The sequence below is a fragment of the Trichogramma pretiosum genome, unplaced genomic scaffold, assembly GCF_000599845.2.
Source record: "Trichogramma pretiosum strain Unisexual culture from Peru unplaced genomic scaffold, Tpre_2.0 scaffold90, whole genome shotgun sequence".
NCBI classification, from domain to species: Eukaryota; Metazoa; Arthropoda; class Insecta; order Hymenoptera; family Trichogrammatidae; genus Trichogramma; species Trichogramma pretiosum.
The window spans coordinates 29,999-56,731 of NW_019641031.1; the positions used below are offsets into that span (position 1 = coordinate 29,999).

Consider the following 26,733-nt stretch of genomic DNA (forward strand, 5'->3'; position numbering starts at 1 on the left):
AAAGTAGCTATAAAAATAAGCACTATTGAAATTTCAATGGTTCCTACGTGGTTACATGTTCCTAGGACCCCCAAAAACATTTCCCGGGGGTCCGTATCTGCGTAGGTTGAAAAAAAAATTTGCCGCGATTCTACCTCCAAAAATGCGTTTCATTTAGAGAATTGTTCGTTTAATGTATCATCATATCATGTTCGAGATATTTTTTTTTAAATTAGATTCGCAATCAGTTGATCCTATGCAATGAAATAAAAAAATAAAATAAGCGGATTTAACCGTTCTTCGACGAAATTGAACATAGGTATATATTCTATACATTTTATAAAAATGTATCAAGTCACAATGCGTGAGTGGTGCGTCATATCGATGTGAGCTTTGAGGTTTCTTCTTTTTCCAAACGTTTTTCCGCATATATCGCATGCATGGATGATATTATTATGCGATGATTTAACATGTTTATAAAATTGAGATGGATATTTGTATTTTTCTTCACAGAAATTACATGCATAGCTAATACCATTATGCTTCGCATTCATGTGGACTTTAAGATGAACCTTTCTTCTATATTTTTTACCGCAATCAGCACACGAGTAGGTAATGCCATGATGTACTGATTTGACATGATAATTTAAATTGCTCTTAGATGAGAAATTTTTTTCGCATATTTTACATGTGTGAGTGACACCATTATGCACTATATCGATATGATTTTGAAGATGGTCCTTTCTTTTGAATGTCTTGCCGCATTCATCACACGAGTAGGTAATGCAATGATGTACTGATTTGACATGACTATTTATATTACTCTTAGTTGAGAAATTCTTTTCGCATATTTTGCATGAGTGGTTTGGTTCAATTCTTCCGTTATTCGCTCTACCGATACATGTTTTGATTCTATGTTTGTTGCTTCACTTATTTGCGATTCTTCTTTTATTTTTTTCAACAAGCTCACAGTCGACAACTTTCAAATTCAATTCTTCCGTCGCGTTACCAACAAATTCTTCTTTCACTACCCCGGAAGTTTCTACTTTAATTGTGTTTTTATTTTTACAATCATCGCTATAATTTACATTCTGCAAATGATTTGAAGAATAATCCTCAATTTTCTTAACTAATGATAAATCCACATGGAGCTTCATTTGTTTACATTCAAAATCAATTTGAATGTGGTCAAGTTCGTTTTCACGATATTCGTCATATTTTTGAGGTATTTGATTCTGCAATAAAATTGAATTTAAGTGAAAATTTTCATTACATAAGTAAATCATTACAAAAGTATCGAACATTTTCAGTATCGGAAGACTTGCTGATTGTGTTATAATCAATATTTTCAGTCAGCAAGACATCAGCGGGTTCTTCTTTTACGCTGAAATCGATTCAAAAATATTAATCACTATGTTGAAATATTTTTAAAATGATCATACTTATAAAAAATATATTTACCGAACAACGAAATCAAATACACTACTGGATTCCATCTTACATGGGATTCCGTTAGCGACTGATCTACACGTGCGATATATAATTTGACACAGCAATTTCTCTTTTTTAAATGTAAATAATAATGTTTACAAACCACGACATGAACATTTGAACCCGATGTAAACGAAGCAACATCAAGTTATTATCATTATGTCCTATTGGCGAAATTACATAATCGATCTGCCTCGTGAACAACAATCATTTATCTATAAATAATGTTTCATCGCGAAGAAAATTAAAACTTTTAAAAACACTAAGAAGAAAATATTGATCATTTCCATCAAATTTTATTCGTCTTTCCCGCCGTTCACCATTTTGGTCAAAACCTGTGAGCGCCGCTGTCTGTCTACATTTTCTTCTATTTTTCTGCCTCTCTGATTTTCACGTGTGGAGAGACAGAATTCATCGTCAGCAGTGTATGCCACTATATAGCCTATCGGTGTATGCAAGTTAGTTTCAGACTGAATATCTTCCGCTTCGAACGTGTAATCAAAACATGCGAGTTGCGTTTTTTAATCCGCTCCACGAATCTCCGAAAAATTGACAATACTGTTCAGTAACTATTTCGAGTAGCGTTTTATTTTTCAACAACCCAAGATGTCTTATCAACTTTATCGCAACACGACATTAGGGAATACTTTACAAGAGAGTTTGGACGAGCTGATTCAGGTACACAGTTATTCAGACAAAATCATTCAAGAATAATTATGAATCGAACATTATTCACATAAATCATTGATCTTTATTTTGCAGTATGGTCAAATCACTCCAGGATTGGCAGTAAAAGTTTTATTGCAATTTGACAAATCCATTAACCAAGCTTTAGCTACTAGAATCAAGTCTAGACTTACTTTTAGGGTATGTACTGTTTTTTTTTTATATAACTGTATAAGTGGCCAATTATAAGTTTTAAAACATTCTCATGAAACGACTGAATAATTATTTGCTATTTTGTTTATTATAAAAATTATTTTAACACCTAAATGTCAAAAAAAACATTACCATTCATTGAGGTTATGGTGAAATTTGATCAGATTCTCATAGCACCATGAATCATGTTATTTATTTTGATTATTTTTATGTTAATTATCTTTTTATTTTAATATTCCAGGCAGGGAAATTAAACACTTACAGATTTTGTGATAACGTGTGGACTTTCATGTTAAATGATGTTGAGTTCAGGGAAGTGCAAGAAGTAGCGATTGTTGATAAAGTAAAGATAGTAGCATGTGATGGTAAAAGTATGTATCAAATTTTTCTTCATTCACTAATTGGAATACAATCTTATTAATAAAATTTTTTTTTATTTTGCAGTTGCAGATCCAGAACTTGCACCAAAGCGATAGACTATGTTTCTATTAAAATCATAAAATAAATATATCATAATATTTGGATTCATAAGTATACCTTAGGTTAAGGTTTTAAGTATAATGTATTTTATTTGAAATTTGAATTAAATATGAATAAAAACTTAAAATGTATTGAGCTATAAAAATTTATAATTTGTTACAACTTATCGTTTTTTTTTGTCATACATATCTAGAACAGTAGAATTAAGATTATTACTAAATGCTTGAAAACTGAATTTTTCTTGAAAATGTTGTTTGCCTGCTTCTCCTAATTTAGTTCTCAAATCTTTGTCTTTAATTAGAGTTGCTAATTTTTCTGCAAATTGAGATTTTTCACATAAGTATCCAGTTACATTATCTATGACTGATTCTTTGGGGCCCCCTGAATTATGTGCCACAACAGGTTTAGAAGCGTACATTGCTTCCAAAGGAACTATTCCAAAATGTTCATTGGGAGGAGTGTAAATTAGAACATGAGCATTCATTAAGATTGAAACCTTTTCAATATCTGTAGGAGAACGCAGAAAGCTTACATTATCTGCTACACCTAACTCATCCGCTAAGCTAATTAATTCCATATAATACTCCACATTTTCCTCTACTCTTTTGTCGTAACCACCAGCCATAATTAAAAAGGTTCGTCTGTATTCTTCTGGGGTGAGGTATTGTTTTAAATCTGCCAAAGCTTGAATAGCTGTGGTAAGCTCTTTTTTACGTTCATATCTATTGATGGATAATAAGAAACAAATACCAGGCAACATTCTTTTGTCCAAAACTCTTTCAATAGTCAATACATGCACTTGATCAAAAAATGCTGTATTAATTGATGGGTATAATACTTCAGTGCGCTCAATATTCAATCTTTTGAAAGTTGATTCACAGACTGATTTGGTGTAAAGACTATTGACTAAAATTTTATCTGCAGCCCCAGTAGTGATTTCTTCAAGATAATTCAGCGGAGCACGATACAGTCTTTTTAATTTACTTTCATAAGTCGTTAAAAGTTGATCTGGATGATGACAGTAAAATATAACAGCAGGAATACGTAACTTTAAAAGAGGAATGCACACTGAAACTAAATCACAGAACACAATGTCAGGACGATCCGATTGAAGAATAATATACAGCGCTGCCCACATCTGAAGAAAAAATGTTGAAAACAAAGTTGAAAAAATTTCTGGCATTCATTCAAAATCATAATTATTCGACAGATGATTCACCATTCTCATGTAGGCGCAGAAGGCAAAGAATTTGCCGAAAATGTGTCTGGGCAGCCAGTCGCCGACGACTGTCACTTTGAAGGTGCCGTCGCGCGTCTCGGTGAAGCAGTGCGTCGGATCGTGATGCGTCGTGACGAAGTCGACCACGTGGCCGTTCTGCTTCAGGGCGATGGCCGCGTCGACGACGAGCCGTTCGGCACCGCCGATACCCAAGTCGGGGTGCAAAAAAGTCACTCGCACCATACTCGATTATTATACTTTGTAAACAATATAATTCAACTCCCACACACGCGGATCGCGATGCCGGTAGTTTATTTATCGATGAAGCACTGACTTTATCGTCTGCTTTATTTCATCATAAATATCAAGATGATTTTTTTTTTGTAACAAAGTTATGACAGAGCGTGAAAAAAATTCAAGATAACAAAACACCGTGACGAGTGTAGCAGCCCGCATCTGCACTACTGCCGCAGTGACAGACGACGCAGCGAGAACTCCGAAGCGTTGCGATTGGTCGAATTTCAACTTACACGTTGTTCGATTCAGATCGCCTCGACATGTCGCGGTGTTATCAAAATATCTCTCTCAGTCCCACCTTACATATTATATATATGAATAGACGTTCCGTGACGCAGTTTACATATGTTTTTGACGTCGTCTTAATTTTATGAATTAATGGATCAATAAAATTATGAATAAATTATGAATAAATTCAGAAGTACTGTTGACATTACATTTTTTGAAGACTTGAAGTAAACGTAATTTTGAATATTATCAAAAAAAAGTAAAGTTGGACGTAAATTTAATTAATTAAAACATATACTTGTAGAAATTGCGTTGGAAAAAAGCTCTACAGTAATATTCTACAAAGTTTCCACGATCAATTGGAGCTTATAGCGATATCGCGATCGGCTTACGCGTGGCGAACCGCAAACGGTACTTACCGATCTTTTTCACTGTCATCTAAGCTTCCTACTTCGAAGTTCGAGTTTATCGTGAGATTGTAATTGAATTGAACTAGTAATCAAACTTAATATAAAAAAGCTGCAAATCGCGAATCGCAATTTTCGCCTTTAAAACAAAAATAGCACGAGTTCTGGCGAGGTAATCTTTTGTACTCGAAGTAAAAAAAAAGGTGCTTGCATACAGATAGTAACGGAAATGATAAAATCGAATCGAGATTATGAAGAGAGAGTTGCGTAGGCGACCGACGAAAGTTCACGCTCTGTTATTCTCGATTTGAATGGATTCTATAGATAATGTCGAACACAATCAAAATTAGGACGGGATAAAGATCGAAATTTCATAATTTATCTATGACGATTTTTGGTGTACCACAACGCCGATTCGAAATAAGAGCAAGCGCCAAATAGTTAAGGTTTCTCCATTGAAGATTATCATTATACTGAAATGGATTTGGCCAAGTTGGAAAATTCTAGAACACGATTTTGGGAATCGGACCAGAAAGAAAGCAAGAAACAGAAAAACACGTTATCTCGTCGTTGACGAGAGAAATGTCACACACACGCCGCGCGTTACGTAGTAACTCTTATCGCGACTGTATTAGATTAAAAAAGGAGCGCTTGGCTATCTCTACCTGGTCACACGTACCGTATAAAAAATAAAACAATACGATGACCGGACACGATAAAGCTGTTAAGTATATCATTATAATTATTATTAATACGCATAGACATGGACGCGCGCGCGTTTCATCGAGCGCGAGGAATCGAAAGTGGATTGCGTAAAAAAAAAACAATAATAATTCAAGCCCGGTGAACGCGGGGGAACTTTTTTTTTCTCGCTCTATACCGCGCGCGCGACAATACATTAATACGTAAAGTAATATATGAAAAATGCGAGAGATAAAAAGCAAGGCGCCGCTGCTTCGCGTCAGTCGCGAGCGAGCATAGACACGGCGCGGATCGCTGCACTTCGGGGCACTGCACACGCCACATAGCTCACTAATTGGCTGCGCTGCATACATACATATATATAGGAAGGACCTGTATGCAAAACTGCAGTGCACATAGACGCGCAACAGCTTGGCGTGACTGCGCTGCAGCTCGGAGAAGAAGAAAGTCGCCAAGTTTGACTCGAGAGAGCTGAGAATCGCGCGCGTGCCTCTAGCCCCAAGGTGGCGATTGCAGTGCTAGCTTCACCAACGCGAGCTCACGAGTCAGCAGCGTGCGAATACTTACATGTATATAATAAGTCGTCTCGCCCATACACAGATATATATACGCTTGTGCTTAGTGCGAGACGGATCGCGTATATCGGCGGTCTCTTAGCCTGTGCGCGCGAGCTTCTGCGGACTCTGTGTTAAAAGTGACGGATGATCGACGAATTGACACACACGCACGCGAGAGATCACAGTTGTTGTGCGGGGCACATAAAATTGGCACAATAACAGGGCACAAATAAACGCACGCATCATATAAGGCAGCCAGTGCGCGACGAGCAGAAGAGAATTTCCTGCGTTATTATCCTGCGCCTCGGCCTATACACACATCGGAGCCAAGCGATTCGATCGCTTTAATACTTGCTGATTATTGTCCAGTTATATCGTTAACGCACCTACACGCAGGATGTGCTGCTCGCATCACCGTCGCCGTCGATACAATACCTTTTAGTACCTATATGTAACCGCGTAGTGTCTGTGATCTAATATAATATAATATACGAGCGACTCGACCCAGAGAGATATAAGTAGTAGCTGTGTGTATTATATTAGGATAGATAGCCGAAGAATCAGCTGCAGAGTGCCAATTATATATACGCTTGCATATAGTATCGAGTGCGCGGCGCGTGCTGTGTGTTGCAAAACTCTCCCCGAGTTCTCCTCTCTCTCTCATATATGTGCGGCTCTGATCTCGGCAGTCGTCGTCCGCGTCGCGAGAACAACAACAACGAGGAGAAGGAGGAGGAGGATCATCATTGTCGTCGTCGTTGCCCGACAATAATCGGATGGATGGAGCTTTATGGAACAACGGCGACGGGGCGGCCTGCGGCAGCAGCGAGATGGAGGAGCGTCGCTCGATCCGCGACTCCGCCAGGCAGCCCAACAAGAAGTATTACGGCAGCACGGCGAGGCACGTGACGAGGTCCGACTGCCTGGTCAAGCACCCCGTGGCCCCCAACGACACGCTCCAAGGCATCGCTCTCAAGTACGGTGTCACGGTACGATCGTATAAAACGTTTTATAGCTCTGTTTTTTCTTTCTCGACGTTCAATTACGATCACAAGACTTTTTTCAATTTTTCACGCTATGGTTTATCAATCTGCTCGAGTTTAGTTCAGTCATACTTTTCATAAGTATATCAATTTGGTGCAGTAAAGAATTTGCCGTGTGTCAAAGTTTAATTTTCCATGATGTATAATCAATTTTATATTTACTCTTTCAATGCCTGCCAATCTAATATAAATTCTAAACTTCAATAAAAGTTTAAGTTACTCCTCTTATCAATTCAATGAAACTCGATGATCGCTGTATAAGACACAAACATGAATCTTTATGTAATATATTCTATGAGGCAATCATTGTGAGTTTGCAAGTTTATGCATAATCAGTGGTGATTATTTTGAACACTGCGACTTATCAATCTTTAATTTGACATAATTTCTCATTGCTATCTTGACCATTTTTAAAAAATGTAAAAGTTTTGTGAACATGAAAATATCTTAAAATATTTATACAAACATTTTTTCGATACAAATAATCAGGTTTTTTTGTAGACAGAACAAATTCGACGAGTGAATAGGCTTTGGGCCTCCGACAGTTTATTTTTAAGAGAACATCTTCTCATTCCCATAAACAACGATAATCCTCTATCTTCATCTAGTGGATTCATGTATAACTCAGGAAGTTTTGATAGCACTAATGTAAGAGCCGATTAATTATTTTCAATACATTTTAAGAATAACTAACTATTGTGAAATCATTTTCTTTTTAGGTCTCTAGTCCATCTTCAGTATCTTCTCCAGTAGATTATGAAAGTTCTTCTGTAAATGATTATTTAGCTAAATTTGACTCTTCGATAGCAAGTGTTAAAAAAGAGATTAAAAAAGTACAAGGAAATAGTGAGTAAGTACTGTTTTAATTCATCTTTTTAAATCACTAAAATTTCTTTACAAATTATGTGAAGAATCAATAAAATACTTTAATACTGAATTCTAATAATTTTTTTTTCAATTTTCACAACAGGTTTCTATGTGATGGAGATGGTTCGTTTGTGCAACGAAAAAAAGCCACAGCTAGATTAAGAAATTCTCATCCAATCAATTCAAACACACACCTAGCATCACTAGAAAATCAACAGTCTTCATCAACTAGTGATTTACAAAATTTACCATCGGCTGTTGTTATGACTCAAGGAAAACGCATTAAAACATCACTACAAAGGTTACAAAAAGAACAAGATGAAATGTTTCAATTGTAGCATTCAAAATTGCTTTTTCAATTTTGTTAAAGAGATTCCAATGAAAATCGTGATAATTTAAATTTAAATTCATTTAATTCAAGTATTTTTTCGTGACATATAAGGTGGAAAAATCATAATTAAAATCAAAGCTTAAAACGGTATTTTAATTACATAAGAAAAGTTTTCAATTTTTTTAATTTTATTGATTTGTTATTGAAAAATGATTATAAATTTTATATTACGAAATGTGAATGTGAAAGATTTAAAATTTTCTTTTAAGTATGTGCAATAATTAAATTTTATAAAAATTATTAAACAGTTATACTTACGAAGTTAACCAGTTTCAATATATAAGTGGTACTTAAATACTAATGAAAATGCGAACAAATTACTGAACATTGTAATATAAACATAAATAATGAAAATACTTCTAAATTTTATTTAACTGATATTCACTTTTCTGTGTTAAAAAGATTTTTCTATTAATTTTTTTTGGAAATTAATCTTCTACAGACCTTGTATTATCTCGTCTCGAGTGTTAAATTATTGCAAAAATTTGTCTAATCATTTATAATTTATTTTATCAATGATTTCTTACGATGAATGAAAAAACTATAAAAACCTTTTATTTTCTTCGAGAACTTTATTGTTTTTCAAACTATTTGAAGTCATACTGCGACCGTAAGATGATTTATGAAAACTGAAGTAATCGTGATTTGCGCGTGCCTTCAACTATGTCCGGTTACGCTATGATTTATCACGTTCTACCCTATAAACTTTGTATATCTATCATGACTGTATTATAAAAAGACATATTACTTCGATACAATGAAAATAGTAAAGACTAAATGAGTGTATGAGTGTTGTTGAAATTAATAAAGTAGTGCAAATGGTAGAAAAAGCGTACATCGTTTCAAATAATTATCATAAATGAATAATAGAATGTTGAGACGAGCCACGATACTTGTGCATAGCTTGTCAGTTGTTAGCAATATTTCAAAACTCTATAGAAAAAATGATATTATAGTTATATTGACGAGAATAGCAAGGTAACTGAATGTAAGAATTTGTTATGACTAAAATGTGGGTCACAAATATTTTCAAAGAAAGTACCTTTATTATTAAGGTCGCTTACTATTTTTAGCTAATGCACAATTTACAATATGTTGAATGTATTTTGTAATGGTGATAATAACATTAAAAAAGAGTTGAATTTTTCTGCTAACTTTGTGAAAGATGTTATAATAAAAGAATAAATGATATTAGCTTTCAATTTGTTGTTAGTCATAGTTTTATTTTATTTTTAGATTTGAAATTTGATTTGAAATTGAGTAAAGCAAATTTGATAGTATCATATCGATCCAAAATAAATCATTTTATTGGACCATCACAATTTCGCTATTAATGAAAACGAACAATGTATACTATGTAAAGTCTACTCTAAAATTCTATGTATGTGACTAAGTGATTCGTAAATGGATTGTGTAAAAATAATGATTGTAGTTAAAGCGTGAAATCTTAATAATACTTTTTTACTGTATCTATGCTTGTAAAAAGTTATAAATATCTTGTAAAACAGTTACAATTTTATCCATTGAAGTTATTTTTATTTTCAAAATTATTCACAAGATCATAATGCGGTGATATGAATACATTCTGAAATTTAACAATGGCTACATTTAACAAATTTTTCTTACATTAAAATTTAGGCTAATGTGCTATATTATCGGTAAATATACACTCTGGTTTAATGTTATTTCGTGGACAAAAGACAAGTACAAATAAGGTAAAATAATAAATCTATACAATCAACTCAAAATAAATTTTAAGTTTCTAGAAATTTTTATCTAAGCTAGACATAATAAAAGTAGCTAAATTAAACGCGCACCAGAACAGAGATCATCTGGGTTATCCTAAACAAGCGTATTTATCACGCCTTGGAAACACAGACCATCTGAATACAAATTGCATCATAAATGTATTTTTTTCTCTCAAGCTGAGACTTTCAAGTTGTAATCTTAATTGTTGAAACAACATAATACGATTGCGATCGCAAATAAAGATCTTATAAAGATTTGAAAAGTAAACTATTGATACTTTTAAAATATTAAAACATAAAACGAAATAAAATATTTTTTTCAATTGAATACTTAGTCCGTTTGGATCATTTCAACACTTCAAACTTATTAAATTGCTTAGATGACATTAGCCCTCGTACATGGAATAATACACTTACATAGTATATATATAAATATGTTTATATGTAATATACTTAGTGGGCTATTAAATTTTTTTCAAGTTTTGAATTATTCAAAACGTCACTGTGATTGCTGCGAGTTTGCTACTCTTTTTTTACTTAATTTTTTAACTTTTTTTTCTGTCATACAGATTTTCTTCAACATTCACATACACAAATTTGTACATGTTATTTTAATATATTTTATATATATAAATTTCATCTTTATATATATACTTTCAATTAAAAAGTTCTATTTTTAATTGTTAAAGCACAATGCAACTTTAGCATTAAAAACCATACAATTATTTTAAGAAATCAAGATAAATCAATGCATAATTCATCATATTTTCGTTTAATATCTAAACAAAATTTCTTAATATTCAGAAGGCTTTAATAATTCAAATTCTTATCCACTTTAATTTTGAGTTTCATAATTTACTTATATTTATATTCGTTATTTACTCGGTTCAAATTTTGTCCCAAGCAATTTTTCATATTTACATACAGACAACCACAATCATCCAATATTTTTATATTTATATAGAAGTGGAAAAATCACGATTGCCATGTGCTAGTCGAATGAATTTCATTCTTTGTAGTCAATTAATAATCCGAAGTAGGATAAACGTTGACACTTTCATTGACGCATCACTACCGCAGCGCTCAACTTCATGCTTAATAATGCAACTTATTAAATCTTGAACTAGGACGAGGCTCCATTGTCTCTACACACGAGGACGTGACGTTTCTTGCACAAAAGTGATCGGAATAATCCCTCGCCGTCTAGTATTGTATTATGCCGGGTATGGACGGCCACTCAATGTTGCAGCATTTGTCATCGAAAGGAATTTCGACTACTGTTGGTAATGGCGGGTTAGATAGCGTATTTGTGGTCACCTCCGGTATAGTTGTTGTTACAGCTGTAGTGTTATTGTCTGCCGCTATAGATTCAGTATGAATAGATGAGCTCCAAGTAGAATAGTAGAGGTTTTAAAAAAACTGTGAAATGAATACTTTTACAAAGTACGAGAGTTGAATTACTGACATTACTGGACAAGACAATGTTTGATCTACAGCAACATTAACAACAAATTAACCTCGTGCTTTCGCTCTGCGCGAGTTAGAAGTACTAGCAGAGGCCTCTGCAGCATTAGACGTTGATTTTACTGCCGTCGGTTTTTTTGTCTCTGCAGATTTTTTTGTTTCATTCTTTTTTGTCGAGGTGCTACTGGAACTAGCCATTCCAGACGTGCTGGGACCAACAGGTCCTTTGCTCCGATTAAGGGCACGTTCCGCTCTGGTTGGACCCTTAGCTACCTTCGTTGCTTGCGACATAGCTGAACGATTCAGGGCTCGTTTTTTACCCGATTTACGTTTTGAATCGGCCGACTTAATGGCATCTTCGTCATCATCGTCATCAGATGAACTATCATCGTTCGCATTTTCAGTTTCTCCATCATCGGAATCGTCTTCTTCCTCTTCATCTGAGTCAGATTCCTGGCTCTTTTTACGAGGTCGTTTTGCGCTAGGCTTAGCCTTATTTTTGTTTTTTGCAGCAGCATCGGCCTTACGTTTTTTCTGTAACTGAGCCTCGTCTGTATACAAAGATAAATCAACTGCAACAAAAATTCATTATTAAGTTGATGCCATTAAATTATCAATTTCTATAGATTGATAATTGAATAATATAATACTCACGGCCATCTGGATGTTCTTCGGTTACGGGAGGTTTCTCCGTAACTCCTGCTTCAACGTCTATAGCTCTCTTCAATATATTCTCAGTTCTCAGCAACTCGTACTTCGTTAATTGATATCTGTTCTTTTCCACTTTATTCAAATTTAGGTTTGTCAAGATAGTATCAAAATCTAAAAAAGAAATCAACATTTATAATTCATTCTATTTCATTCAAATTTAATTTGCAACTACGGAAATTGATATTATAACATACCAATATAATCGTAAAAATCTGGCGTATATATTTCTCCGTTATCTTTATCTTGAGATAACCATCTAACGTTAATCTTTTTGCTTGATTTATAGACATTTTGATTAGCCTGACAAACGAAAAAGCTTCCATCGGCGTTCCTCACGGCGAGAAATTCACCTCTAAAATAAAAATATTCAATTAGGTATATGATAAGAAATAACTAGAATAATTCATTGTATTCATTTCCTACTAACTTGTAAAATATGGTCAACTTTTCATCCTGGGCTTTAGCAACAGCTGCTGATCTTCTACTCGTTGACGCAGCAGGAGTTTTGGGGGTTTTATTGTATGTCGCGGACGGTGCCTGATACGGAGTCGTTTGAGTTCGAGCACGTCTCGAGCGTGAGCTAGCTGCGGAACCTTCAGTTGGAGTACTGGGAGTTTTCAATTTGGGCTCGCGTGGTTTTCGCTTGGCCGGAGTTCGAACAGGTGTTTTTGTAGGTGTTCCTTCTGTTTTTACTTCAGAGTTTTCGGCTTTTACATTTTTCTGAGGAGTTTTGGGAGTAGTAGGTTCAGATTTTGCAGCTGTATCTTGTTCAGTTTTTGCAACCGCTGCAGCTGGAGCTTCTTTAGCCACAATCTCTGCTTTGGGTTCAGTTGTTTCTGTTTTTTGATTGTTAGTAACAGCAGGTTTATTTTCCTCTGTTGTAGGTGCTGAAACTGTTAAAAAATTATACATTTCAGATTATTTTTCAAGTTTTATTGATCCAAGTCTAATTTTAATGATTGTAATGCATACCTTGATTATCAACGACCTTCGGGGGCACATTTTCTTCTGGTTTAGGTTTTACAGGACTTGTTTGCTGATTTGAAATTGGTGTTGGTTCGCTATTGGCAGTTACATGTTTATTCTGCTCACTAGCTGTAGCAGCTACTTTGACAGGTGATGTAGTTACAGTCGGTGCTGCTTTTGCTGGACTTGTAGTTGCATTTGTAGCGGGTACAACAACGTCTGTGACAGGTGCACTTTTGTTGGTTGTAGTTGTGTTTACTTGTGTTGTACTGGCAACAGTAGTCGCTGGTGTCACTGTGGTTGGTGCTGCCTCTGGTTTCTCCTTAGCAGGTTCAGTACCATTTTGAGTAAGCTTATTATTATCAGTTACTTGGGTCACTGTATCAGTTTCTTTTGATACCGCTTGCTGTTGATTAACTTGATTGACTTGAGTTGGTTGATTGGGAGTCTGCACCTCGGAATTCATTTGGTCAGTCGAAGTATTATTTGTGAATGGCGGTTGATACAATGGCCTGTGCTCTTGAATCAGACTCAGCGGTTGGTTGTTTGGTGAAAAATTTTGATTGGTCAGTGGTTTTATACTGCCTGCCGATTGATCAGCTGACGGTGTTATTTTTTGAGACACCATGTTCATGGGCAACATGCTGTGACTCGTTTGAGTTGTGGGGGTCCCTACTCCAGGCATTGAAGATTTGATTGCAGGTGCACTCATATCCCAATACAAAAGAAAGTGGCTAATTGAAAAGCCAATAAATTGCAATCATATGATGCAAATCATCCACGTGATCGAATCACAATGATTGAATCAAGTCATCAGCTAACTGGATGAATTTTATCTGCAACAAAACAAGAAAACAACAATAATTTTCAAGTTTATTCGTTTAAATATTTGAATCTGGTCGTTGTTTTGAATAAAGGATCAAGTCACTCGTTTCATTAATTTTGCAAATTACAGAGAAAATCGATATTCATCCGCATCTCTCAAGCGCCCGTAAAAGATTCGGAAATCCTACTAATTATTGTAGCCTGGCATGAATCAAACGCGTCAAGATATACAAACAGGTGTTGACAATTCGATGAAAATACGAATGAAAGTGCATATACAACAACAACAACTACAGCAGCAGCAGCAGCTTACGTGTAAACTGCGTATTAAATTATCGATAAAAATGAGCGCGCGGGACGGGGAGTAGCCGGCATGGCACGAGTAGTTCCTACAGATATACCCTCTCTCGCGTTATAATACGCACGGCATTATTTAAAAATCCGCACCTCCGGGCTTGCTATAAGCTTACCTCGAAATACTTGGATTTGACAGCGGGCAGATAGCAAGTGCCACGGTATAATGCACAATACTTTAATGTGCGCGATACACAATGAGGGAAGGAAAAGACTGGATTTACAAGTCAACTGATCTGCTGCTGCTGCTGCTGCTGCTGCTGTGGTGTATGTATACACGGCGCAGGATATATACAGAGAGCGCGAGGTTCACGGGGGAGAGGCTCGCTGGTTGGCTCGTGCCTTGTACATGCACCGTTCGCTCTCTCTCTCTCTCTTTCTGTTGCCTCTGTTGTTAAGTCGCCTCGGTTAGGTGTGTATGTATAGTTATATTTTACGAAGAGTAGCACTGTACAGCGCGACACACACACACACACGAATCAGTAATCACAACAATTCACCGTCGAAAAAAAATGTCCACTTTTACGAGCAGAAAACGCCGAAAGATGCGACTCGGTAACGTCGATGCGCGTACCGCGTATTATTACAAGGGGCTAAGGTTTTTGGATTTTACGCACACAGAGATCCGAATTCGCGTGAACGTGTACGTGTGTATGTACGTAGGAGTGCATCGGCGGCACACACGGACTCGATCGGAGCTGTGGATGATACACTGCTCTCTCGCGGCGTCTCTCTTTCTAAAAGCCGCTCGCGCGCGCACCCGCCGCCTTTACTGTCTGTGTGACTCTGTCTGTGTGTGTGTTATAATGTATATACGCGCACATACAATCGCATAGAAAATATACTCACGCAGAAATACTATGCTCGCGTATATACGTACACAATGTGAATTTCGACTTTGGCACAAGGCACGTAATATATATAGTACCACCCAATAGTTGTCGTCTTTGCAAAAGCTGCACACACGCAGAGGCTGAGCGCCTCTCGTTGGCACCGCAAACTACCACAACGTCAACACACTGGCGCAGTCCCGAATGCATCGGCTGCCGTGCGCGTGCGAGTGTGTGTGTGTACACATACATACATACATGCATTACATACACACGTACTGGGGGCTGACTGGCTGCGTGTATATGGTGTGTGTATACATACAAGTGTGGGTAGCGTCAACTCCGACTTGGAGAATACGCGATACATTTATAATCTCGGTGTATACTGCGCGCGGTGGTGTGGAGGTAATGCCGCTCTCGCTCGAGACTTTTATCACGCATACACTCGCACACACACACTCGCGTGTGTATAGTCAGATAGATCCAAGGGAGGGGAAGAGAGCGAGAAGCCAAACTTTCTGTCCTCTGCGCATAAATCCATTCAAATACGTATTATAATATTACACCTATATCGCGATTGTCAACATGTCAATGATGAGTCGTCTATATACGTAATCTACGATGTACAGAAACACGGAGCAACTCTGCCTTTTCCCGGTAGACGAGGAGGCGTGCGCGCGCGAGCCTTTAGCCGGGGATCGCTCGTGCTAATTATTGTACGTCGGATCGAAGCGATGCAAATTATAATACACTACTACTACTACTATGTAAGAGGTGGCGCAGGGGCTTACGCAGACCGAGTGTGTCATTGTTGAACGATAACGTTATGGAATAAGAAAGAAAAAATAGCGAGAGACGTGTTGACGCACTGTTTTATTTATGATAATATAATACGAACGCGGTGACGAGCTTCTCCCTGACACTGACGTACGCGTAGTACACGATGCATTCAGGCGCGAGTTCGAGTGAAAACGATGCAGGCATATAAGCGAAGAATACGCGAGTGCGAGAGGGAATTGGATTCATCGAGCGAGTCGATATAATAATGTTGATATTTCCATGTAATTGGCGAGAATATTTGCACTTTGCCAGTAACGAAATTCGTATACGAGGCAAAGGAGAGACGAACGAGAGTGGAGAGGAGAGTCAACGCCGAAGACATATCAGCGGTGGCGGTGGCGGCGAACGAGCGCGCTTGCGACGGCGTCGGTGGCAACTATATATCAATGTATCGCGCTCCCATACGAGTACGTGTATGTGTGTATGTGTGCGTACGCAAGAAGTATATAGCGGCTCCGTATTATATACAGTGTGTGTGCGCGTTATATATATGTGTAGATATACGTGTATGTACGTATGCGTTGCGAGGCGCACATTATCGTATCGTTTTCTTGAGCGGGGCCTCGAAAAGACAACTACAGGGGCATTCCACTGTGTGCGCGGGTTGTGCGCGGCGCGCGCGCCCGACCGAGCGCTATATATGTATGTAATGGGCATCGGAGAAAGAGCGAGAGAGAGAGAGAACGAGTGCTGCTGCTGCTTTGCACGGACATTCGAGAAAAAGAGAGGAGCAATGAGACAGCAGCAGCATTGAGGCAAGCGAGCCGAGCGAGCAAAGCGTGCGCGTTCGTTAGCTCTTTCTCTCTCTCTCTTGTCTCTTCTTTTCTCGATTTTCGTTCGCGCGCGCAACGCCGCGAGCACAGCGAGATAGAGAGAAACAGTATATATACACCGTTCGACGTACGATATATAAAGAGAAAGGGAAAGAGAGAGAGAGAGAGACTGAAAAGTCTCCCGTGTGTGCCCATGGGCCGATATACATGTATACAGATATATTCCACCGGCAAAGAATGTTTACACTCGTTTTGTCCCGCGCAAATTATCGACGCACTCGCACACGGTGTTTATTTATTTATTTTTATTTCGCGAAGGAAACGCAATCCGAGTATAGCAGCATTGATAAAAGGGCCATTTTTCAACGAACACGCGCGAGAGAGCATTACTTTGATTGGCTTGCAAAAATTGCAATTGGCCTCTGTTTTATATATATAACACCGACGTCGCTGACACATGATATATATATAGATAAGCGCACGCCAAAATACGTACACAAGCGTACGCCGGCCGTACACATCTGTGTGTGTGTGTGTGTATCAATTTATAAACGCACTCGAGACAGAGGCAGGTCAGGGGGGAAAACACTTGCCGCGATGCACACACACGTTCGGTACGAGTCATTTTTCGCGTATTAAAATTCTCTCGCTACTTTACCAGTTGACGAAGATGCGAGCACACACTGCGAGAGCTCGGAGAATATCAGTTCTAGAAGAGTCGATGAGCGCACAGAGACAGACAGCACGCGCCTGCCTCCTCCTCTCTTGAGCTCGCAACGACTTTTCCTCGCGTGTCCTTCTCTCTGCACGTCAAAACACACACACGGTGTATACACGACGATGATGATGATGCACTCGTCGCTGCCGATTTTCGAAGCACGACGGGCAGGAAAAGTGGAAATGTCACAACAACAAAACACTCGTCGGATCGGTAGAATTCGGCACAAAAGACGAAGAAACGCGAGGCATATAACGCGTTATAGTGTATAATACGGTGAAGCTATATCGCGACTAAGACGACGCACGAAGCACACAGCACAGAAATTGATCGAAGCACTGCTCGCTCGGAGTGAACGAACGAACGAACGAGCGCGAAACGACGAATTATTCTCTCGAGGTGTTTATACGCCGATGGCCACAACACGTATAAAACAGGCAGCGCGAGAGAGATAGAGAGAGAGAGCGCGAGCGGTGCCTGTTCCGCGGCAATGCGCGTAAGCTATATAGGTGTATAGAGACACAATATAATACTTGGTTACTCTCTGCGTTACATTTCTCTGTCTGTCTGTGTGTGCGTGAGTGAGTATAATCCTCAAAATGCTTGAAGAATTTTCCACCGCGGTCGCTAGTGTACAGCCCTGCTTGCTGCCTAAGCCTTCGTAACTGCAGCAATACAAGCACGCGCGTTCGAGGTGCTTTTGTCAGCAGCAGCTTTTTGTCAATGATGAGAGCGTCGTCTTGCACGCGGAGTCGGTGATTCGAGGAAAAACAAAATTGACACGCGTTACTACAATACTTTCTCTCTGAGAGAGGATGTTAATCTTCATTAACTCGATGATGAAACGAGCTATTGTTATTAGGCGGTCGCCGACCAAAAGAACGCGGCGGCGGCGGCGATGACTCCTAACGCGCACGCGTACCACCTTCGATATCCATCCGCCGCAAAGCAAAGCCCCAACACAACAAGCGCATTCGATTCTATTTAGGGTTATGACCAAACGCGAGGAGATGCTCAACACTGAGACATAATGAGACAAAACAAAGCCGTGTTGACAATCGTACTCAACCGCAACGGAGTCGTAAACATTTCGAGCTGCGTCGAGGAGGCAAACAACAAAAAATCTGACGGGCCACGAACTCGGCCGCGAGAACTAGATGGCGTCGGTTTTCGCTCCGTCTCTTTCTCGCAGCCGTTGTGTTATGGGACGCGGGGCATGCGGCAATGTTGCCATTCGACTCGCGGGGCACGCTATGTTACGTGCTATGTATATACACATAATATCACGCACTTCTTGCACTGATACGAACGCATTTCACACACACGCGAAAAGTCTAATCTCGCGCACACACACACACATACACACCATCGCGTATCTTATCGGTTCGAGCGAGCAGCTTCAAGTTCACACGCATGGTTCGCGTCGGGATGTACACCGTGATGCAAGAGAGATATATAAACACGGGGACTTACCTCGTATTATTGGAGCCGATGCGGGGACGTGCCGGGACGATGGCGATTGGCGATGTCTTTATCCGACGATGTACGACGACACGAGATCTAACACAAAGATCGCTTCCAATTACCTCGGGAGCGTTCAAAAAAACATATGCAAAGCGCTAAAAATGCAGCAGCAGCGTCAATGCAACGAGAGAACGTTCGTATCACGCGAGCCGCTAGGCATCGAATAAAAAGCGACCAGAGCAGCAGCAGCAGCGGTGTCTCTATATACTGCTCTATCGGTTGCACGCACGCACTATATATCCTCCGCGCGGCGCGATGATAATACACAAATGCCTGTGTAGGCGGCAGACTCGGCGCGGCGGTGCGTCCGTGAATCCACCACACGTCTGTTCCCCCATGCGTGTATCTGTGCTGCAACTGTGTGACCCGACGACGGTTATCTTTTATCTCTTTCTCTTGGCTGAGCGTCCCCCGAATCTCGATCCCGATTGCTACGCGAGTACACCTACATTATAACGAAGAAATTATTCGAACTGCTTGCGGCCTTGCAGTTCGGTAACACGCAGTATGATCAACCGTTGATTAACTGTCCTTACGTCGACTAGTCACCGGCGCCATGTTTTCAGTTGTATGCAACTGCGATACCGCCGTCGCGAGCGGCAAATTCGAATGCATTTTCAGGTGCGATTATTGGAGGGAGGATAGACATTTTTTCATTTACATACAGCTCGAGCGATTTATAAAAATATAAGATCAATGATTTATGGGCGTCGATCTGTGAAAGTATTTACAACTTATTACATTATTATACACGACGAATACTTTTTCGTATTTACAGAGCGGCGCGTTGAGAGTAAAACAAAGCCATCGCTGGATCCTCGCTCTCGCTCGTTATGAGAACGTCCCTGAATTTATCCAATATCTGCAGCAATTGCGAGCGACGTATATTTTCCAGATACATGATCTCCTCCAGGTGATGACCTCCCTTGAAGTATCCCAGTCTGCAGAGCCGCTCCAGCAAAATTATGTCGTCCGACGGATACGCGTCCGATTGATACGAATAAATGTCGTCGCGTTTCTCCTGCGGCATATCGGTGTTCGATTCGGTCGGGGTGCCTTTCAGAGTGCTGTTCAAGCTCCAGGTACTCTCGTCCAAACCCGCTCCGGATTCATCGTCCGGTAATCCGTCGGTAGGGCTTGCACCGTCTATAGCGTCGCCCGTATTCTATAAAAAAAAACGTAATAATAATAATTTTCATAAGTGAATTAGTCAATTTTGATACACGACAACAAAGTAATACGTACAACAGGAGAGCTACCATGAACGGAAGGCATGTATTGCACGTAAGTGTGCAATTGTAGCAGCAAGTGATTTTTCAACAACCAAATAATCATTTTAACAAGTTGCGTTTGCTGTTGTGGTTGAATGAGAGGATTGAGTTTTTGGCTTATGGACGTTGGTAGTGAAAAATCACTAATTACCTAAAAATTAAAATTTTCAATCATTGCCATTTAACTTGATAAGCTTATTATAACAAAAATATTTATTGTATCTCACTTGTAACAAACACATTCCTGGAAATTGTTCAGAAAAAGCTTCCAACATTCGATCCGTAAGTACAGCATCGGGTGAAACTACATAAATATTACTTTCACACAGTGGATATATAACAGTAGCCTTGGCCCAATAAACTAAATGACCAGTAAGTTGAAATACTTGTGCTAGAGTTAAGTCAGAATCTAATGCTAAAGTTTGCAAACTTTTTAAAGGATTGTACATTTGAATTAGTCTACATAAGGCTGGTGAATGGTCTGTTGGCAACGAGTCCATTAGATCCATCGGTTCAGTCAATAAAAGTAGACCATGATATGGCCTTAGACTATCTAAACACTGGTTGATAATCTCTGGGTCTACAATAAATCCTTTTTTATGAGTTTGATGTACTTTCTGAGGAAGGCAAAAACTAACTTGTATCCATTTGTTAATCATAATATTTATAATTCCACTGGTACTTAAACTGTTAAAAATACATTTTAAATCTCTAGCTAATGAACTTTTTTGTAAAATAGTTTCATATGGTGATTCATCTGAGTCACTTTCTTCCTCTGACCTAAACAGAAATTGTAAACATTAAAAGTTTAAAACCTATCGTCACACAAAAAAGTTAAGATTTTAGATACAAGGTTTACCTTGCAGCAACTTCATCGTGCGTAGAAACCATTACTTTAATTTCTTCTGTTAAAAAGCTACATCTTTTTTCTTCATGCCTCAGTGCTATTCCTAATCTGCAATTTAAATTTGAATAATAATTTAAGAATTTGTTTGAACGAAAATAAATGTTCTTAATTACCTTTTACTCAAATCATAATAACATCTAACAACAGATTGACTAGCTTGTGCTGGTAAAGCAAAAACAACATTAAATAACATAGATGAGTTTATTTCTTTGGGACCCCTTGATGGGAGCAAAGTTGGATGTCCCACAAATCTTACATCATTAACTTTTAACTCAAATTTTAGTTCACATAATTCTGGTTTGACGGCAAATAAAGTTGACAAAACTTCATCTGACAAGCCTGTCAAATTGTCATTGGTTGAATTTGGAAATGGTATTGACTATTCATGAAATAAAAGAAAAGTTTTGTTTTACAATTTTATGACACAAAAAATTTGATTATTTTAATATATAAAAATTCAAACTTGTAATGAGTCTTCAGCAATTATCATAGAATAAGGATTTTTTTTTTTTAAACATTGACTTGAGTCTCGTTGATGATTTGTTGAATGAGGATAACGGAATAGCATTCTATCACCCTTACTATCGCTCTTCACCAAGATTATGCTCAAGGGAGTTATTTCCATTGTACCAATGACTTTATGATTGAGGCTACATAACTTTCTCAACTAATGGATGTTGTATACAACGTCAGCTGTTGCACTTTGTTGATATGTAGGCTATCAATAGCTTAATAAGAACTAGCAGACGTCGAGGTTATTAAATCCGGAAACTGGTAACTACTTTACCAGCAGCCACAATGTTCGAATTTTAAAGTGTAATGAATTAATTGTAATAAAAAATGATCATAAAAAAAATTGAAACGCACATTTGATTAGTATATATAAAATAATGGAGTTAATTTATTCAAAATTATTTCAATTTCCTAAGACACAGTTTACAAAATATAGAAATAAACTAATATTATGAAAAGCGAGTAAGACATTTTCAAAATTGTTAATTATAATAAAATGATTAATTACAGGTATTGGAACCAATTCCAAAACAAATTTAATACTGATACCACTAGTCGAACAATAAATAATTATGACCAAATTTGTCTAAATAAGTTTAAATACAAAATAAATTGAATTATCTAGAATTTTCATATCCTGGAAACATTGTTAGTAGAGCTGAAGAAAGTTCTTTGTTTTCTGTCATTTTGTAATCTTTATCCAGGGGATCACGACACATTGGACAATTATAGCTACCAGCTTTGAAACTTCTTTTCAAACAAGAAATGCAAATGTTATGAGTGCAGGAAAGAGTAACTGGTTTATATACAAGCTCTTGACATACTGGGCAAGCAAATTCCAACTTAACTTTGTCATTAAAAGCTTGACTTCCTTCTGTTATTAATTCCATACATCGTTCCCATATTTTTTTGTTGGATTGGTCTTCTTCAATTAAATCACGAATTTTTTTATCCAATTGGAAGTCAGCTTTGGGTTTTTTAGCGCTGGATACCTCATTTGTATCAGCATCATTTTTAGTTTTACGTTTTAAACCACGCTTTTCATTTTCCTTTTCATTTTTCTGTTCATTATCATTTTCTTTTTTGTTTTCCTGTTCATTTTTTTCTTCTTGAGCTGCCTCAAAATTGTCAGGATATACCATTTTTAAACCAAGTCTTTCTATTTCAGCTTTTCCTGCTTTGGTCCATGGTGCAGGAGACTTATCATCTCTTTTTAAAGAATAACGCCACACTATGAATCCACTTTTTCCTTTTTCAGGCCAATATTTAACGACTTTGTAAATCCCATCATATCGATAACCAAGTTCTGGAGCATATTTGCTATGCTTGGCTTTCCAACTTCTAACAACTCTGATGGGAATGCCTTTTCTCCAGTTTGTAGCTACAGCACCATTCTTTGTATCAAGCTTAGCATTACAGTTCAATGCCAATGCTTTGTTCATTAAGGTCAATACTTGATCGCGACTTTGTTTTGCAGTTCTTTTATTACCAGATAAATCTCTACCACCTGAGCCAGTATAGAGGAATGTATCTCCATTATCCTCATCACCTTCATATCCACCAGAAAAAACGAGTGAATAGGCACATACATTTGAGTTACCACTTATTCCAGCAATATGAGGTCTGTGAACTCCAGCTTCAGATACTTGTAGTCTATACAACCACGTCTGACCAACTTCAACTCCAGGAATTGGTCCTTTATGATCCTTTCCCACAATAGTACATTGTTTGGTTCTAGCAACACAAGCCATTCCTTTACCCCAGTCTCTGTTAGTTCCAACTACTTTGCTTTGCTTTTTCTTAGTTTTTACTTTTTCACCAATTTTAACTATTTCATCAGCGTCAACCTTACAATCTGGACAATACCAATCCCCTTGCGGTATTTCAGCTAAAGGTGGATTTAAACAGGAGATGTGATAAACAGTATCACATTCATCACAAAGTATCTGATGATGAGGGTCGGTCTTTTTACCACACACTGTGCAGCTGCATTCTCTGCAGTTTCTCTTTGGATTATCATTGCAGTGTTTACATTCAGCTGGAATAATTCGTCTTGTTGTTGGCACTCTGGAATTAAATGTTTCATCCCTCTCAGAAATAAGTACTGGCTCTTCAATTTGATATACACCATGTTTTATATTTATTTCACAATCATCTATAGTCCTTTCAGTATCTCCAATATGTATGGTACCTTTCAGTTCTTTGGCTGTCCTTACATTCCTTATTTTAGAAATAGTGAGATCGTACCAATGGCCAATTTCTTTGGGGCTTTCCAAATTGTAATTTACCATTACTTTTTGACCTATTTCCAAGTCATTAAAATCCAAAGTTCTCCAAGCTCTTGGTCTTATAGATGTTTCTTCTACATCGAATGCATCGTCATTTCTGGATTCTGGTAGATCCCACCTAACTTTGAAGACTGTGCTATCTCCTTTCTTTACAATTTTCAAAATGACTGCCTCATACCATGCTCCAACGGTCGTGTCGGTACAATCAATGGCATCACCTGCCTGGTAATGATCGCTGGTAGTCTCGATCTCTTCTTCCTCTTTTATCTTTACTTTTTCCTCTTTTATATTTACTTCCTCCTTTATTTCTATTTTCTCATCAGCTACGCGCGCATTGTCATCTATATTTTCCTTATCTTCCGGTTCCGATTTTATGCGTATTTTTTCTAGTTCGACGGGCTTGATCCTCACCTACACAATGAAAAACAAGAGTAATGCGTCAAAGCTCGCTGTCAAGATCCTCGTAGAAAAATAAATAAAGTCGACCAAAACACTTTACCTGAATGACGTGATTAAGATTGATACTGTAATCGTGAAGATTGCAATCGTCCTCGAGATGTTTGCCCTGGAAGTAGAGCGACAGCCTGTCTAACGGAGCGTTGAACTTGGTTGAGACCATCTCCTTCATTTGGGCGATCGTCGTTAATTTCGACACATTGAAGATACCATTGTGTCGGTTGTCGAAGGTCACACATTTCACGTACATTTTGACGCGCGCGAGTCAAGAAAATTATTATATATATGTTAGATTACACTTTGACAAAAAACACAAAAAGAACAACAAGCAGTGCAGTCGCAGTTGTCAGTCAGCCGGGAGCGGAGCACCGACGAGTGAGCGTGTGTGAGCGAACGAGCGACAGAAATGACGGCCGAGGACGGCGGTTTGCGAGAGGCCAACGGCAGATTATTGGCGGGAAAAGAGTCGCGCGTGTTTGTGCTGGGAGACTCTGCTGTCGGTGTGCGTGCTGTTTTTGCACGGCTCGCTCGCAGAAATCCCGCGTATCGTGCCGGGCTGTCGCGCGGGGCAGCTGTGTGTACTGTGTGTGTGCGTGCGTGCGTGTGTGTGTGTGCGAGGCCTCAGTGCGAGAAAGTATAACGCGAGGCGCTCGTCGAGTCGTAACTTGTGTAATATTATTATTTGCCGGGCGCGCGAATACTCCAGCACGTATCATGTTAATGGCCCACGGCCCGGGCTTCGCAGAATCGGAGCTGTATTATATATAGTTTTTCGTAATCGTTTAGCTTTGATTCGTGAAAGTTAATTTTTTGAATCTTGGTAGCTCTGGCGACAATGAAACAGCTTCGTAGTACATACATGTTGTAATTCGCTTCGTAAACAGCCGTCGCTCTCGCCGAGTATATATCGGGCAATTCTTGTTTCATTGTTGCTCAATTATAAACGGTTATGAACCAACCTTGATCGACTCCTTTTTTTTAGACCTTTTTTACTAGATGAATTTGAGACACGCAAATATTGGACAGACCTTGTAGCAACGGTACCTATAGTTATAGGTTTCCCTCATTGAATTATCGAATGCTCGATTTAACTTTCATACTCAGTTTTTGATGAATATTTCAAGCTATCATAATATATATTTTCTTTAAAATATAATTGCTCTTGACAGAAAAATGTGTCACTATCATTTTCATTCGATATTTCAGTTACTTTTTAGGTGAAAAGAAATGAAAGAAATTAATTTTGGTAATGAAAAATAACAAGAAGCTCGAATAGGGTACCCTGTATTTATCTCTCATCAGTATACGGGTCGTTGTTCGAGACTCAAAGGTTTTCGATGAAATCATTTTATTATCACCGTTGGTGATCGCATTCGTTGTAGGTTTCCGAATGAACTTATGAATCGACAAAAATTCAGTCGACGAGCTTCCAGTTCTCTCAAAAAATTCGCATTACAACGAGTTAATTCGCTACGAGATTCGTTCAACGAAGTCTTGTCGTGAAAATCGAATAAATGATTCTTTACTAATGCGCAACACTGTGATTTCATTATAAGGGATTATACATTTACAGTCGCGAGCCAAGTAAGCATTAAATTATTATTAATTTTTGTCGTCGCGATATTTATACGCGCTTTTCAAGCGAACGATCGCACGCATTAAAGTGGAAAATTAACGCTCGTTCGCGGTGTGTGTGTGTGTGCATTAAGGCAGAATCGTTAGCTTGTAAATTTATATAATCCGCGCGTCATTATCGTGTCTCTTTACGTCGGCCTTTATCGAGTGGCGCCGATATGTATACGCATCGGATTAATAAACAATGAAATGCGCGGCAGTCGCAAGCTCGATCGGTTTTGGGTCTATTTAATGGCTGCAGAGAGAGATATAAGCTTATATTATTATCCGTGAGACGCAGCTACTGGATGCGGAGAAACGCGACTAAACACGAGAGGATCTCGCTGTGGACTTTTTTCTCTCTCACTCTGCGAAAGCTTAGATCGTGGTT

At 38.2% G+C, this 26,733-nt stretch overlaps 6 protein-coding genes and 1 long non-coding RNA gene across 8 annotated transcripts; 2 read left to right on the plus strand and 5 right to left on the minus strand.

Moving 5' to 3' along the window:
* Positions 1-353: 353 nt before the first annotated feature.
* LOC106657636 lies at positions 354-1,480 on the minus strand. Its single transcript, XR_002763416.1, has 3 exons — positions 1,441-1,480; positions 1,282-1,363; positions 354-1,214 (listed from the first exon to the last, which is right to left on the minus strand). It is a non-coding gene; the product is annotated as an uncharacterized LOC106657636 (long non-coding RNA).
* Positions 1,481-1,879: 399 nt separating this feature from the next.
* LOC106657618 (transcription initiation factor IIA subunit 2) lies at positions 1,880-2,978 on the plus strand. The gene is made up of 4 exons (XM_014379220.2): positions 1,880-2,148; positions 2,233-2,337; positions 2,591-2,720; positions 2,794-2,978. Exons 1-4 carry the CDS (start codon positions 2,077-2,079, stop codon positions 2,823-2,825), a joined length of 339 nt encoding a protein of 112 aa, XP_014234706.1. The 5' UTR covers positions 1,880-2,076; the 3' UTR covers positions 2,826-2,978.
* On the minus strand, positions 2,882-4,493 carry LOC106657594 (alpha-1,3/1,6-mannosyltransferase ALG2). Its single transcript, XM_014379193.2, has 2 exons — positions 4,049-4,493; positions 2,882-3,967 (listed from the first exon to the last, which is right to left on the minus strand). The coding sequence occupies exons 1-2, from the start codon at positions 4,289-4,291 to the stop codon at positions 2,993-2,995; spliced, it is 1,218 nt and encodes a 405-aa protein (XP_014234679.1). The 5' UTR covers positions 4,292-4,493; the 3' UTR covers positions 2,882-2,992.
* A 1,465-nt stretch (positions 4,494-5,958) lies between these two features.
* On the plus strand, positions 5,959-8,611 carry LOC106657624 (lysM and putative peptidoglycan-binding domain-containing protein 2). The gene is made up of 4 exons (XM_014379227.2): positions 5,959-7,228; positions 7,784-7,930; positions 8,002-8,132; positions 8,253-8,611. Exons 1-4 carry the CDS (start codon positions 7,016-7,018, stop codon positions 8,485-8,487), a joined length of 726 nt encoding a protein of 241 aa, XP_014234713.1. The 5' UTR covers positions 5,959-7,015; the 3' UTR covers positions 8,488-8,611.
* Positions 8,612-9,985: 1,374 nt separating this feature from the next.
* Positions 9,986-19,481, minus strand: LOC106657656 (hyphal wall protein 1-like). Of its 2 annotated transcripts, none has more exons than XM_014379273.2 (6): positions 19,243-19,481; positions 13,436-14,265; positions 12,891-13,356; positions 12,658-12,815; positions 12,407-12,574; positions 9,986-12,324 (listed from the first exon to the last, which is right to left on the minus strand). In XM_014379273.2, exons 2-6 carry the CDS (start codon positions 14,139-14,141, stop codon positions 11,801-11,803), a joined length of 2,022 nt encoding a protein of 673 aa, XP_014234759.1. In that variant the 5' UTR covers positions 14,142-14,265; positions 19,243-19,481; the 3' UTR covers positions 9,986-11,800. The 2 variants fall into 2 exon arrangements, with proteins under 2 accessions (XP_014234759.1, XP_014234758.1); XM_014379272.2 differs by lacking the exon at positions 19,243-19,481 and adding an exon at positions 17,710-18,201.
* A 494-nt stretch (positions 19,482-19,975) lies between these two features.
* LOC106657607 (GATOR complex protein NPRL3) lies at positions 19,976-22,176 on the minus strand. Its single transcript, XM_014379206.2, has 6 exons — positions 21,935-22,176; positions 21,585-21,850; positions 21,424-21,519; positions 20,792-21,344; positions 20,539-20,715; positions 19,976-20,458 (listed from the first exon to the last, which is right to left on the minus strand). Exons 1-6 carry the CDS (start codon positions 22,094-22,096, stop codon positions 20,066-20,068), a joined length of 1,647 nt encoding a protein of 548 aa, XP_014234692.1. The 5' UTR covers positions 22,097-22,176; the 3' UTR covers positions 19,976-20,065.
* Positions 22,177-22,362: 186 nt separating this feature from the next.
* On the minus strand, positions 22,363-25,244 carry LOC106657606 (E3 ubiquitin-protein ligase UHRF1-like). The gene is made up of 2 exons (XM_014379205.2): positions 24,772-25,244; positions 22,363-24,683 (listed from the first exon to the last, which is right to left on the minus strand). The coding sequence occupies exons 1-2, from the start codon at positions 24,976-24,978 to the stop codon at positions 22,602-22,604; spliced, it is 2,289 nt and encodes a 762-aa protein (XP_014234691.1). The 5' UTR covers positions 24,979-25,244; the 3' UTR covers positions 22,363-22,601.
* Between the last annotated feature and the right edge of the window lie 1,489 nt (positions 25,245-26,733).